Source organism: Hypomesus nipponensis, chromosome 17 (assembly GCF_054491055.1).
Source record: "Hypomesus nipponensis isolate SF chromosome 17, ASM5449105v1, whole genome shotgun sequence".
In the NCBI taxonomy this organism is placed as follows: domain Eukaryota; kingdom Metazoa; phylum Chordata; class Actinopteri; order Osmeriformes; family Osmeridae; genus Hypomesus; species Hypomesus nipponensis.
In genome coordinates this window covers 3,091,292-3,105,000 of record NC_140377.1, presented here as the reverse complement: position 1 = coordinate 3,105,000, position 13,709 = coordinate 3,091,292, and the positions used below count along the sequence as shown (strand labels likewise).

At 41.8% G+C, this 13,709-nt stretch overlaps 2 protein-coding genes and 1 long non-coding RNA gene across 3 annotated transcripts; all 3 read right to left on the bottom strand.

Annotated features, from left to right (window-relative positions):
• Positions 1-3,934: 3,934 nt before the first annotated feature.
• LOC146252995 (uncharacterized) lies at positions 3,935-5,456 on the bottom strand. Its single transcript, XR_014731949.1, has 3 exons — positions 5,382-5,456; positions 4,619-5,212; positions 3,935-4,056 (listed from the first exon to the last, which is right to left on the bottom strand). It is a non-coding gene; the product is annotated as an uncharacterized LOC146252995 (long non-coding RNA).
• A 768-nt stretch (positions 5,457-6,224) lies between these two features.
• On the bottom strand, positions 6,225-8,147 carry coxfa4a (cytochrome c oxidase associated subunit FA4 a). The gene is made up of 4 exons (XM_084676523.1): positions 7,958-8,147; positions 7,186-7,271; positions 6,912-6,972; positions 6,225-6,555 (listed from the first exon to the last, which is right to left on the bottom strand). Exons 1-4 carry the CDS (start codon positions 7,997-7,999, stop codon positions 6,499-6,501), a joined length of 246 nt encoding a protein of 81 aa, XP_084532649.1. The 5' UTR covers positions 8,000-8,147; the 3' UTR covers positions 6,225-6,498.
• A 1,109-nt stretch (positions 8,148-9,256) lies between these two features.
• slc35b1 (solute carrier family 35 member B1) lies at positions 9,257-13,698 on the bottom strand. The gene is made up of 9 exons (XM_084677863.1): positions 13,166-13,698; positions 12,677-12,780; positions 12,412-12,542; positions 12,296-12,326; positions 11,151-11,311; positions 10,888-11,014; positions 10,339-10,445; positions 10,027-10,180; positions 9,257-9,814 (listed from the first exon to the last, which is right to left on the bottom strand). Exons 1-9 carry the CDS (start codon positions 13,279-13,281, stop codon positions 9,762-9,764), a joined length of 984 nt encoding a protein of 327 aa, XP_084533989.1. The 5' UTR covers positions 13,282-13,698; the 3' UTR covers positions 9,257-9,761.
• Between the last annotated feature and the right edge of the window lie 11 nt (positions 13,699-13,709).

Sequence of the window (13,709 nt, the reverse complement as noted above, 5' to 3'; positions counted from 1 at the left end):
GCATAGTAGAGCCATGCTGTTAATCGGTCGTGGGCTTTTTTTTTTTTTAAGGACTTTGAAACTAGCCAGGTCATATTCTTTCTCCTGGTCACGTGAGTGTGTGTAGAAGTCCACGTTGATGCAGTTTTTAGGCATACCACCCCAAACAAATCCATTCCAGGTTTAGACCATAGCTGTTACCAAACAGGACTACGCATAACAGTCAATCTCATTTTGAAAGTCCATCACTTGATACCGTGTATCACTGTATTGAGATGTTACCTGGCTCCTCCGGTAGTCTACTATTGTGGTAGACATTGGCTCTAAATACCGAATGTGTATGTTTATTGAGTGTCCCAGTAGGAGCCATATCAGATGGCTCTTCCTGACAGTCCTAGCAGGGCCTATTAAACTGTTACATGCAGGTGTCCATGTGACTTTTGAATATCATAGACACATCCAATTCATCCAATACGATTCAACAACAAAAAAAGTACTTTGAACTACGGATTCCGTAATGAACAATGATTACGTTTGTCTTCGTTATGCAGTGTAATGGCATAGCTTACAAAAAACCCCAGTGGAGTAATCTACTGGTGGTGGTTGCCTGACTTGAGCTGAAATGAGGTAAGTGGCTCCACAGATGCTAATCACAGCTGCTGCATTGTATGTTGCAGAATCTCCACTCCTGTAGAAGTATCAATTTGCAACTAAATGGAAACATGCTCGTATGGAAGATGAGAGAATTACTAATAATTTTCCCAGCATCACTTTTCCCTTTCAATCCACATCATGCAGTGTAACAGGAAGCTCAGCTAAAGGCAGGGACGACACAATGGCCCCACAATTTAGAAAACAAACACACAGGCCTGAAAGAGCTCATAATATAAACATCAGTCCCCCGCATAACATCACACAATATCCACATCCCACAAGCACGTGAACCGTGTAGACGCTTGAGTTACTGCAAACCAACGGCTGGAATGTTTTAAGAGGTGATAGCGCCCCCTAGGGGAAATAACATGTATGTATGAATGTTTTAAGAGGTGATAGTGCCTCCGAGGGGAAGTAACATGTAGCACAGTTTGCCAGTGTTTCTCCCCGCCCGTATTCTGTGTTTCCCAGAAATGACACGTAAGATACATTATTACGAACAAATGTTTCTAGACTTCCCTGGTTGCTCCGGCTCAACTAATACTTTAGAGAACAGGGGACAGAGAGGTGGGGTCGCAGACTGAGAGAAGCAACTGGAAACTGTCTGAGAAGCTTAGAAGTGAGGAAAGTTTCTTTGACTGTGGGCAGATGTTGGTTGCCGCGGCAGCTGGTGTGGGTAGACACACCTGTCTCTGGCTCTCACAGTCTCCTTCTCCTCTGGTGTTGAGGATGCGACAGATGGAGTCCGAAGGTTCTGATCCAGTCCCAGGGATGCTTCTTCAGTCTGCCCAGCGCTGGATGCCTAAAGTGGGGGCCTGGAGCCAGGGGAACACGGGACTGTGTCCAAGCCCAGCCCTCCACAACACAGGGGTCAACTGCAAACAGACAGACATCATCCTGCACAACACATACACTGGTACTGCCTCCCAATGGAGGAAATAAGAACAGCAGCTTTTTCAGCCTTTTAAAGTCGATAGAAAACGTCTTGCTAGAATGAAAGACATTGACGCCCGTTCTCGTGAGATATACAGTTTTTCCAATCCCTCAGTTTGTACATCATAAAGATGATCGGACAAAAAGACGATGCTGTTTGTTGAGACTGGAAGCAGGGTCTGCTTGTGACGTATCGTGTCACAGCATGATGAGCAGCCAATCGTTGAGAACCAGACTGCGGAGGTCAAGGAGTTGTGTTACAACCCCAAGGCTGGGGAGTCTATCACAGAGTGGCTTGGTGACCTTTCTGTCACTTGCTGTTTGGCAAATCAATGTAGCGTTTCTATTCCAGAACAGAGACCTCATCAGGAGTGCTGTGCGGCTGATCCATTGAACTTCCTTTAACCCCAAGCTCATTTATTTGTATCTTGGACACTTTTGGCACTAATATAGTTGCCGCAAGCTATAAAAGCCACCCTGTATCGACAGAAGTTTCAGCTGATGGGGAGGCAGTTGGTAGCTCGATGAAAGAGCTAAATACAATAGGGATTTCTAAGACCTAACATCTTTTTCTTTCAGTTCCAACAGAATCTTGACGAGACCTGTGTTGCCTGTGTGTCTGTGTTCATTATCGGATCATCCGAGCTATAACTGAGGACTTCTGTCTCACAGCAGCAAAACACAGTAGGCCTACTTTCTCCACACAGCCTTTACAGCTCCCTGGGGTACCTTAAAGCATTTTAATAGACCCACTTACAGTACATCCAAGAAGACAGATACTGCGGTATCAAAAGCTTTCTGTAAGCGTGAATGACATTTTAAATAATGTCTGTTATGGGCTAGACTTTTGAAATCCTGCAGGATGTTCGGATTGAGTGACTATGACATTTACATTTTGCAGACGCTCTTATCCAGAGCGACTTACAGTAAGTACAGGGACATTCTCCCCGAGCCAAGTAGGGTGAAGTGCCTTGCCCAAGTACACAACATCATTTAGCATGGCCGGGAATCGAACCGGCAACCTTCTGATTAATAGCCCACCTCCCTAACCGCTCAGCCATCTGCCCCCCCCCCCCCACTATGAGACCTCATCCCTGTCCTCAGCTTAAACCTGTCAACCTGATGAAGATAACAGAGTTAACACCTAGGACTGAAGAGCGACATTGTGTGGAGGACCAGTCCTCATAGTTTGCTACTGAATGGTGCAGGATTATTCAAGACTCATCTGTGGTGATTCACAACAGAGCAATGAAAGCACAAAGGCTGGACAGATGATGTCTTTCACAGTATACTATTATCAAGGTAGACAAAGCTTCTCAAATTATCAGTGAGCATCAAATGAGTCCCCTGGGATCCATTTGGAGAAATAATTGTGCTATTATTATTCATGACATTTTCAGCAAAAAGGGGAATCCATCTATGAGGAGAGTGACGTTGGGAAAACAAAAGGAGGAAAGACTGGTGACATGGATGGAAAACGATATTATGCTTTGCCATTTGAGTGTCTTTTACAAATGGCGGTTCGATGAGGGAGGATATGTGGTGCTAATCAACTTCTGGCGAACGTAGGAGCGGGCACCCCAGGTCGAAAGCGGGTTTGAAGTTTAATGATGCCAGATGCCAGCTCTGCCAGTCTGCGGGCGCTAACGAGCTGGCAGCATCGGCGTCTCGGGCCATGGCGGCGGCACCTGGAAATGCAGCACGCGTTTCGAGGGGGCGGGGTCGTACCGGGGCTGTTGAAGAGGCTGCTAGAGGCCCAGTAAGGCACGGAGGGCCTGAGTCTCTTTGAAGAGCGTCCCAATTTCCATATTTCATTACGCATTGCTGACTGACAAGACCCAGCCAGATGTTCTATTTTCAGCTATTTAAATTTTGACCTGCTTTCCAACCATGGATGAAAATAAATCAGATTTCATCAAAACGCAGATACCATAAATGATGACGACTTGGCAACAAAAAAAAATGTCAGTTTTTGATGTGTCTCTACCTTACTCCCTGTATGTTTGTGTAAAATGTTTTGAGAGAAACTTATTAACTTGACAATCAGAATGGTTCCAACTGGTGGAATAAAATCCTTTTGATACTCTCTCAAAACTAGTGAGCCTCTGATTCAAATGTAGTCCCAGTGTCCCTGAGATTTCCAGGATGATTAATTCCAATTGAATTCGTCTTGAATTGGCTGTTAAATTGAGGTGCCCTTATTCAATTCTTCACTCAAAACTACATCGACAGCCCTGACCTTTTTGTGTGCCTGCTGCAAATGACACTTTGTCAGACCAAGTGAGGGAGCTGAGAAATCAATGTAATGGTGTTGGTGCACAGAAGCATCGATAGACTCCTTGGTTTGCACTCTATGTGTATCTGCGTGATTAAGATGGCTGACATGGATCAAAAAATTGAACAATCGAAAAAGTTAAGTGAACAGACAGCAAGTTCAAGAAGTTCCAGTGAAGGATGGATGAGGATTTCTCCCAAATTTCACCCCTCTCCCTAAGGAGAGAAAACAGGCCAATGAAATACAAGCGTTGAGATCTATCCAGGCTGCTGCCTTAGATGCTGTCTGAAAGGATCACATAGCAGGGGTGGGGGAGACAGAGAGAGAGAGAGTTGTTGTTTTTGAATTGTGTTGTTAATGTATGGTTGTCTGTTGTTGTGCCTCTTGCTTTGGCAATACAGTTGTAATGACTGTCATGCTAATAAAGCTAAATTGATTTGAATTGAGAGAGAGAGAGAGAGAGAGAGAGAGAGAGAGAGAGAGAGAGAGAGAGAGAGAGAGAGAGAGAGAGAGAGAGAGAGAGAGAGAGAGAGAGAGAGAGAGAGAGAGAGAGAGAGAGAGAGAGAGAGAGAGAGAGAGAGAGAGAGAGAGAGAGAGAGAGAGAGAGAGAGAGAGAGAGAGAGAGAGAGAGAGAGAGAGAGAGAGAGAGAGAGAGAGAGAGAGAGAGAGAGAGAGAGGGGAAGAAACTAAACAGTCACTAAGTACAAAGTATAAATGTTTTAAAAAGGGTTTGAGGGAGTATCTGGCATGCTATAGACCTGGGGAAAGCAACATTACCTTCAACACATAAGGCCATCAATCACTCCAATCCCATCCGGTATCAGCGCTCGACTGTAACAGCTGGCTTCTCCCTTACCGACTCCAACCACCAGTTTCACATTATCAGCCTGTTATCACAGAGGCCATTGTGCTCTACTATTACAGGTGTTAAGGTTCACATGTTGCCTGTTGAAATCTACAACGTCACACATTTCAATATATAGTGACTCAAAAGTAGGCAATGGTTACTGTTTGTACATTGCATTTCCAATTGCTATACATAGTGTATAGTCACATTAACATAAGTGTCTCTAGTCTGTAGCCTACTGAATCTAGCATCACCATTTGCAGTCTATAACGACTGTGACAAAGTACGAAGCAATCGTTTTGATGCAAAAGATATCAGCAGAACAAATTCGAGTTGCAGTCTGAAACTCATCTGAAACAATTATTCTCGAAGGTACAGAGTGTGCTCCACACTCTGAAAGAGTAGGCGAGAGTAGGCGAGACTAGGCTTTCTATTCAAATGTGAAGGTCTCGTTGACATTTTCTTTGTCGCGTTGGCTCCTCATCCTTGTCGCACATTTCCGAGCCACAGAAATGCAGTGTGACCTGTTGACATTTACAAACTCATCAGGCAGAGAGCATTGACATTCTATAAGAACACAGAACACCTCCCTCTGCCAGGCTTCTCTTTCATCTGCTCTATTTAATGCTCGCCAGAGAAAATTATAATTGCTCACGAAGTAAAAATAAAATAAAAAATAAACTGTCACCTTACAGTGAAAAGTTGTCCTGTACTTCAACCCAAGTGTGATTTCAATGTAAAGCAACTTGTGCAGGATATTGATAAAAGTATACACTGTTGAGTCAAAACATTTAGACTGCTCAAAGGTGAAGCAAATAACATCTACAAACAAGTGCACACGTCACCGTCTGGGTAGAGGTCGACGGTAAATGAACAACCAGTTCTCATGTTGAATGCTGGAAAAAGGCCTAACAGATAAACAAATACACCATTGCAGACCAGGTACACCCATTCATAGCAATGGCATTCCCTTATGTCAGTAGCCTCTTTCCGCAAGATAATGTGCAATGCCGCAGTGCAGTAGGGTAGGTAGGGAATGGTTTCAAGTAAACTGATGAAGTATTCAGGATGTTGCCCTGGCCTCCATATTCTCCAGATCTCATCAGATTGAGCCTCTATGGACTAAGGAAGACCAACAACATATAAGGCAGGTGGCTTATGTTTGGGTCATCTGTGTATTTTTCACGCAATAAAAGTACTGCATTTGCTAATACATTTATATCGTCAGAACCACTAGATGGAGCCATGCAAAGGATTTATTGCAAAGGATTACAATAAATACTTGCGTGAAGTCTTTTGAAGAAGTGTGTCTGGAAAAATATCCTGTTGTCAGCCATTTTAAAAACCTTGGGAAAACTACATCTAGTAAAAGGACACTATGGTAGACATGACTGACCTTAAGCCAATACAATCACATTGTACTTCACACTTTAAAAAGAAACATTTAAGTATAATAGACTAAATGTCTCATGATGCATGGATTTACATCCTGCAAAAGTGTATTTTTTTTCTACAGTAGAGAAGAAATTAGACATGTTGTTTTTCTCTGTATGCAGGAGACATCTCCTTCACTTTATTGCCAACCCTCGATAACTTTACAGAATAAGAAGAAGGGAAAAAAACACAAGGTGGCAAAGAAAGTGCAGTAGGACCGAATGGGGAAATTCAACAAGTTAAAGAAACATTTGTGCGGGTTAGCTTCTTTACATCCACTGGGGTCAAAGTGGGGCTTTCAAAAGGTCCAGGTGTTTTCAACATGTTTCCCCCCCTAAACTTACGACCCTGCAACACTTTGACAGCAGATACGAGTTTAGAAGTCGGGGCCGTTCTTCTTCAACTTGCTGTAGTCCATGTTTACGGTAAAGAACTAGACGAGAATAGAAAGAACACGTTCAGGGCAGCACACTCCGCAACCGCACACCCAAGTGATCGATATAGTGTCTAAAGACGGTTGCGATCGGTTACAATCAAGGTACCTGTAACAAGCTTATCCTTTTTAATTAATTCAAAGCAGGGATAAGCCACCAGTGCCTGCAGCTCATGTATATATCTGGCTCTAGGCCCTGTCTCAAAATAATCCTCTGAAGGAACTGTGTACACGGTTAACGTTTCTAGAGCTACACTATTGGTGTATACATTCAAAGTATAGACCATGGGAAAGTTGGATTTCCCACAATGACAAACAGCCAAATGATTACGCTGCAAATCACTGTATCACCATACCTTGTACTGATCTGTGGCGCTCATCTTGTTCCAGGGCTCTGGGTTATTCTTGCGGTCCCAGCTGAGAAAGAATTAAGTATACTTAATCAATACATGTAATACAAATAAAAATAAAAACTGCAACGTGTGAATTTCAAAGTAAACAAAACAGTTGTCGATCTGCTCTCATGTGCTGGCTTTGAAATGGATACTACACCTAGCTATCACCCGATGTGCCCTTAACATAACATTGACCCGTTTATGACCCGTGATTGCGACCCATCTGGATTCTTACCAAACATGAGGGCCCATGCCGAGACGGGCAAGATACATCATGGACATGAGTGCTCCACCACCGATAAAGAAAAACAGGGGGATCAGCTGTAGCGGACAGAGGAAGAGATAGGGCGGGATGTAAACACAGGAGTGTAAACTTCCAGTGTAAACTTCCAGAAAACAAACATATACTTTACATTGATAATGAGGACAAACAAACTCTTTATCGTCGAGCTTTGTTTAAAAGCGATCGCTCTGTCCTTACATCACCCGTTTCGCCCTTGAAGACCTTAGATCACTTTCTCCAGCTGACTTGTTGACAGCTAACTAAACCTAATACTATTATCCAGTAAATTGATTTTTTAAAAGTGTTCCTGTCCATTACAAAATCATCTAGTGAATATCACATCTATACGAATGAATTCAAGTGAGAGTAAGCAAAACACAGCCTTTTGAACGAGTGGAATGGCACGCACTGCGTGACCTAGGGCCGAGATACTGCCGGTAGCTTCAGTAGCTAATGTGACTCCTAGGTTAGCTCATGTTAGCAACAAATAAAGCCAACAACAAACACCAAGTAATGTCAAATTGTTTAAAGGTCAAATTAAAATCAGTAATAACAATAAAAAAATATTTTAAAAAGCTAAAACTCTCCATTTGAATCGTGCCAGGGATTAACAAAATTGACAATTTTAGCAATTTAGCTAGTCTAGGCTACGGATACGAAACGTGCTACCAAAAAAGTAGCTAAATAAAGCATATGCCCTTCACTAGAAAACAACCGTACTTACTGCGGGGTGGGATTTAAGTTGCTTGCTGACGGTACCTAGCATTCTGGCGTTTGTATGCGTTTATTTATCCCAACTGGTACCGCAATAACTGGATTGACGTTGGCCTTGCCAAAAAGGGTGAGAAATAATACCGACGACTGTGCTTCCCGATCACTACATAAAATGGGGTCCTATTTGCTGCCCGTGCTGCCTGACTGGTAATGTCCCATATCATTTGTTTATATAGTAATTTTGAATAAACCAGTATTTATTTAATTATTACACAGGCGACTGAGGTTCTTTTTTTAATCTATAGAATATTATAATATGGTTAAGAGGATATAGCTATTACATTTATTTTCGTCTGGCAATATTTTCACATCAAACTCTGTCCCATCGTAAATTATTTATTATGTTTTTAATTTATTATAAAGCGTATGCTTAAGCATTTGCTCCATTAGTCTGATCCCATGTCATAGAAGTTTATGTCATTAGAATAGTCCAAATTACAGTAATTTTACATATTGTTTGCATTTCAATGTCGATCAATGTCATCTGTCGTGCCTCAGTACATCAGCATTCCATTGGTGTCAGAACCTGACATTCTGCCAATAATGCAGCTTTCTCCATTATTTGAAGTCAGTGTCAGCCAATGATATAAGTAACTAGCTAGATGTATTTACTAACTATATCATTTGTGATATAGTATATTAGTAGTTAGTATATAGTTAAATGGCTTAGTGATCTTTCCGTTATCGATTTCCTAGCCTGCAGCGGCATCTTACGACCTGAGCATAGCTACGATTCTACATTTACGCATTTAGCAGACGCTTTTATCCAAAGCGATTTCCAAGAGAGCTTTACAAACGAGCATAGGTCACTGATCATAACAACGTTAGCCCCAAACATTGCGAGCAGCCAAAACATGAGCAGCATACATTGTGAAAAACCAAATAAGTGCCAAAGGGAACAGAGCAGTGAAGGGGCAATTTGCCGTTCAGTAGCCTAGTATTGTGTACATTGGGAATCGACCACTGAGTAGTCAAATTCCTAACTCGGTATGTTGCTTACTTCATTCTCCCAATACAAGTGCGACAGATCGCCCTCCATATATTGTCGATTGATATAGCCGTTTATAAATAATTGTGTATCCGGCCATACACAACACAATATGATTAAACAATGACAGGCGTGACAAACGTTGCCCATATAATTTTAAATTCCATTCGGTTGTAATTCTCTTACAAAGAACCCTGTATTGGCCTCTTTTTTACAACAGTCCCCGAATACTTTAATAGACTAAAGAAAGTTGTGAAAACATTTGAGTCTTTGATGACAAAGTGTTTCCCTTTTATTGATAATATTTCCTTAACATTTTCTTTGTAAATGATCTTTGACTGGATATGAAATTACAGTTTCATACAATGTAATCAAAGTTATCCGTCATCCAAGATATGAATAAAAGTGCTGGCATGAATAAACAAAAAGAGGGTGTGCTATAGTTAACATGTCCAAGAAGGGCATCTTATGTACTTCTCAAACATACAAATATTAGCAAAATTGTTGAAAACCAGACATTCTGTATTGACAAGTACCCCAGGTAAATACTGGAGATAAGATTTCAGTAGGCTGCAATCGTGCAGATTTTGATGCCTTTTCACCTCTTCAGTTCCTGTCTTCATTCAATCCAATGTCCTCCTCACAAGCAGGTAAATTTATTTAAAATATGAATGAAATGGAAATAAACCGTAAGCTATTGGCACATACCTCTGCAGGGAGGAAAGAAAATAAGATATTGTGGCTACTGAGCCTGTCACCTTCCAGATTAGTGTGTTGTCTTCTTGGGTGTCTTGCCAAATTTGGCATCCAGACCAAGACCTACAAGAAGATGTAACACGGTATGGTTTACAAAGACAAGCTGGGCAGAGACATAGGGTGTGTAATCAGCCAATCAAATACTCCCAAGACCTAAAGGCAGGAGCGAAAGCAGGAGTTCAGGGTGGAGAGTGACAGCAAGAGTGAGAGACAGACTGAAACAGACAGCAAAGCAGAGACTAAGCCAGAATTCACAAGTTGGTGTTGATGCTCACCAAGGAAGACCAGAATAGTGCCGCACCACTGCATGGTACTTATGACGTTGCCAAACAGAATGACAGAGCCGAGGATGGTGAAGAACTTCCGTGTTGTCGTGACAATGGAGCAGGTAAGCGGCCCAAAGTACACGACCGTCATGAAGATGAAGGTCTATTGGAGGCAAAGGAATGAATGGCTGTAGAATCTGTCTGTAAGGTTTGCTTGTTGGGACACTTATAACTTAACGCCTTATCATCATATTAGACACACACACACGCACGCACACACACACACACACACGGCCAACAATGCACACATTTAAGATTTACCTGGCCTAAAGCACTTGTCAATCCAAACAGAAGGATGTTAAAGAGGATGGTGGGATGGCGTTCAGTGAAGCTCAGGAAATCCCACACCTCACCTGTCCACAAAACACCTGGGTGGGGGTGGGGGTAATAGGAAGTGACACACATTAAGTTATTGTCTGTTCAAAACAAATTTACAGGATTTAGCCAGCAGTCAACCTAATGATTCCAGGAAAAAATTGCTTTCTTAATTGCAACTTTTGGAGCAGGCTACCCCCTAGTGGCAGTGAGCAGTAATAGCAGTTCTGTCGTTCTCTCTTTTGTGGTGGAACGTGGCATAATGCTGTGTCCACACCAAAAGCAAAGCGATATTATGATTCGAGATTACATGTAAAAGCAAACACGCTTTTTAAACTAAATTATGTTTAAATTTTTTTACTCAACTAAATTTCTGACTTCTAGCAATGAAATAAACGCGAAGCAAAACTTTGCTTCTTCGTGCGAATAATTCACTTTGCGTTTGGTGTGAACACAGCACGAGAGTTATGAGTACCTATGAGTGGGTAGACTCACCGAGTCCTAATACCAGGGTAGACCACATGTTGATGTTGAGCATCATGTGATTTGCTCCAGTCTGGAAGCGACTCCGCATGTGATCCTGAGCCACACCAGTCAAACCGTCCATAGTCAGAGACATCAACTGAGGCAGAGAAGGAAACAGTGTCACTCACAGACATGCCAAAACACAAACACACAGCCGACAAGGACACACAGAAAGACAATGATTACAAATGGGATCTGAGATGTTGAATTGTACATTGAATGGTTGGACTCACCAATAGCACCTCCCCGAAACCAAAAACGTGGTCATCTGTAGAAGCTGAGCTCTTGTTGGGTTTGTAGAGGAACAGGGCCACCCCACTCACAATCAACAACACACAGAGGTACTTAGCCAAGGGGTACCTTTTCCTCAGTATTGTTACACCAAGGATCATTACTGTGGAATCAAAAACAGAGAAAGAGGTTACTAGAACATCAGAATGGGATTTATTCGCCATGAAAGTTTGCACAGACAAGGAATTTGCTTTGGCAGGGAGGTGCATACAATAAACATATAGGAATCTTAAATTTAAATATGTGGTCTAACTATACTAAGGGTACATAAACTAGCAATACTAATTGGAATATAATTAAAATAAGATATACAATAAAATAAAATATAAGTTGCCATAATTTACAATATAAAATACAAATATTAAAGAAGATACAAATGGTACAGATAAAGTTTTGAATGTAGTGCAAAATGCTAATTGTTTTAAGACATGAAGTCATTAAAGTCAGGGTGAACTGACTAAGTCATTACTAATTGCTGTACATAGCGTGCATCATTGCCGTTACACACATTGGGAGGACTGTGGAAAAGAGAGGACAAGTGTTACTGTGGAATGGACACGAGACCACAGTGTTTGCATATTGCAACAGAGCGAGGCACAAGATAACCCTTGTGTAAAGTGCAAAACAAGCCAATTCACAGTACACAGTACAGTAAAACTACAACTCATGGAGCAATTTGCTTAAAAAGAGTAGGGTGGATGGGGAGCAAGCCCTGTGATATTTGCATTTAAACATCCTGAAAGGAGAACATGTGCTTTCAGATGCTTTTCACCTTTTTGTCAAGTTTTTTTCCACATAAAAAGGGAAAAATATGTTAAACATATTTAATAGTAGCAGAGTAATGACTGTAGGGGATAATTAAAAAAAATCTTCTTTCAAAACGAACAATTTTTTTTATAGTGTGTCTTATTATTAACAGACAAGACATCCCATAAACCTGAGGGCTGGTCACTAAAATTAGTTAAACAGTTATGTCATGTGGTGTTGGTGGTGGTGTTGGTGGTGTTAGGGAGGGAGGGAGTGAGTGACAAGATAAGCAAGAGGTTGGTACATCAGAGAAAAAGGGGAAATATAATATCAAACAAACCTGGGATTGGTTTGCAGGACTTCCCCAACACCTGTGAACACAGAGAATATACATGATTACAACAACCATACATCTGGAAGCTGTAATTACAAAGAAGAAAAGACAGTTGGGCTTACCTGTGTTGGGTAGTTGACATACAGAAGGGCAGAGTTGCTGGAAACCATGGCTCCCAGATAGGAGAGGGAACAGAGGCCATAGAGCCAGCTCCTGGTGTGATCCGTTGTAGAGCCCTCAAAAAACTGGATTACTGACGAGGAAGGGCAACGGATCCAACAATCAGTCAGGGGTAAATGATCAAAACAAGTAGCGATAGCATGTATTGAAAGCATCTCTCATATGTTCTACTGGAACAGACACTAGGCCTTTGGACAGTATACTCACAGATCCAGGCAAATATAGAGTTGATGATGCACTGAATTAAAACCAAGGTTGTTGCAAATCGGAACTTCTCCTTTTGGTCACCTTGCCCATACTGTCCTCGTGTGCTGCGATAACAAGACAAAGATCATTACAGAGCTACAATTTATACAGTCTGTATGCAACTGGATTATCAGAGAGAGATGGTACAGAAATTGTCAATTTAAGTTGTTCAAGGTTAAGCGGAAAGCCATTCAATAGGTCTTGTGGCAGAGTGGACCTCCAACCAGTGCCAAAACATAAGCTATAAGAAGATATGGTGCATGGCTGCATACCATAAAAGTCATCTTCTTCATTTAGCTAGTTACAACGTAATTGTATTTAGAGCTATCAGACACAAAACATTCAATAGCATTGGGCAATCATAATGGACAAATGCACAACTGTATACCAGCGTTGCAATGAAAACAACCGTACACACGGTGAGGTAAGATGTGGCAACGGCTTACTTACATTGTTTCTTGCAATATGCCATAGTAGAAATAACAAACAAAAACTCCGAGGAAACAGACAATGAACCGTAGTCGCTCATTCTGAAGAAACGAGTTCTTCCCTTTTCCTGAGGCCATGCTGTCCCCGAGAACTCCGGGTATGGTAACCGATACGACACCACTGCCCGTACCCCGTAAACCAACGTCCCGCTCCACTATCCCAGAAGTCACAAATCCGGAAATGGTGAGGCCGAAGGGGGATTTGATGGTCCCTCTGATTATGCTTAATAGTTCAACCTAAAACCCCGTCTACTTACAAGACTCGGATAGTGTTAGTTAGCTAGATGTCAATCTTTAATGGACGGAATTATTGAGTAGCCATTGTCCATTCAATTTACTCCGTTTCTGAAACGGAGTAATTTGACCCTAGACCAACATATAGTTTATGTTATTCGCTTCTCATTAGGTCAATCTTCTGTCAGTGATAACCGGTGTAAATTTTGAGTGTTTTCATTGAGCATATAGACGCGTCAGAAATTAATGCTATTGAGGACCCGAAGATTAGG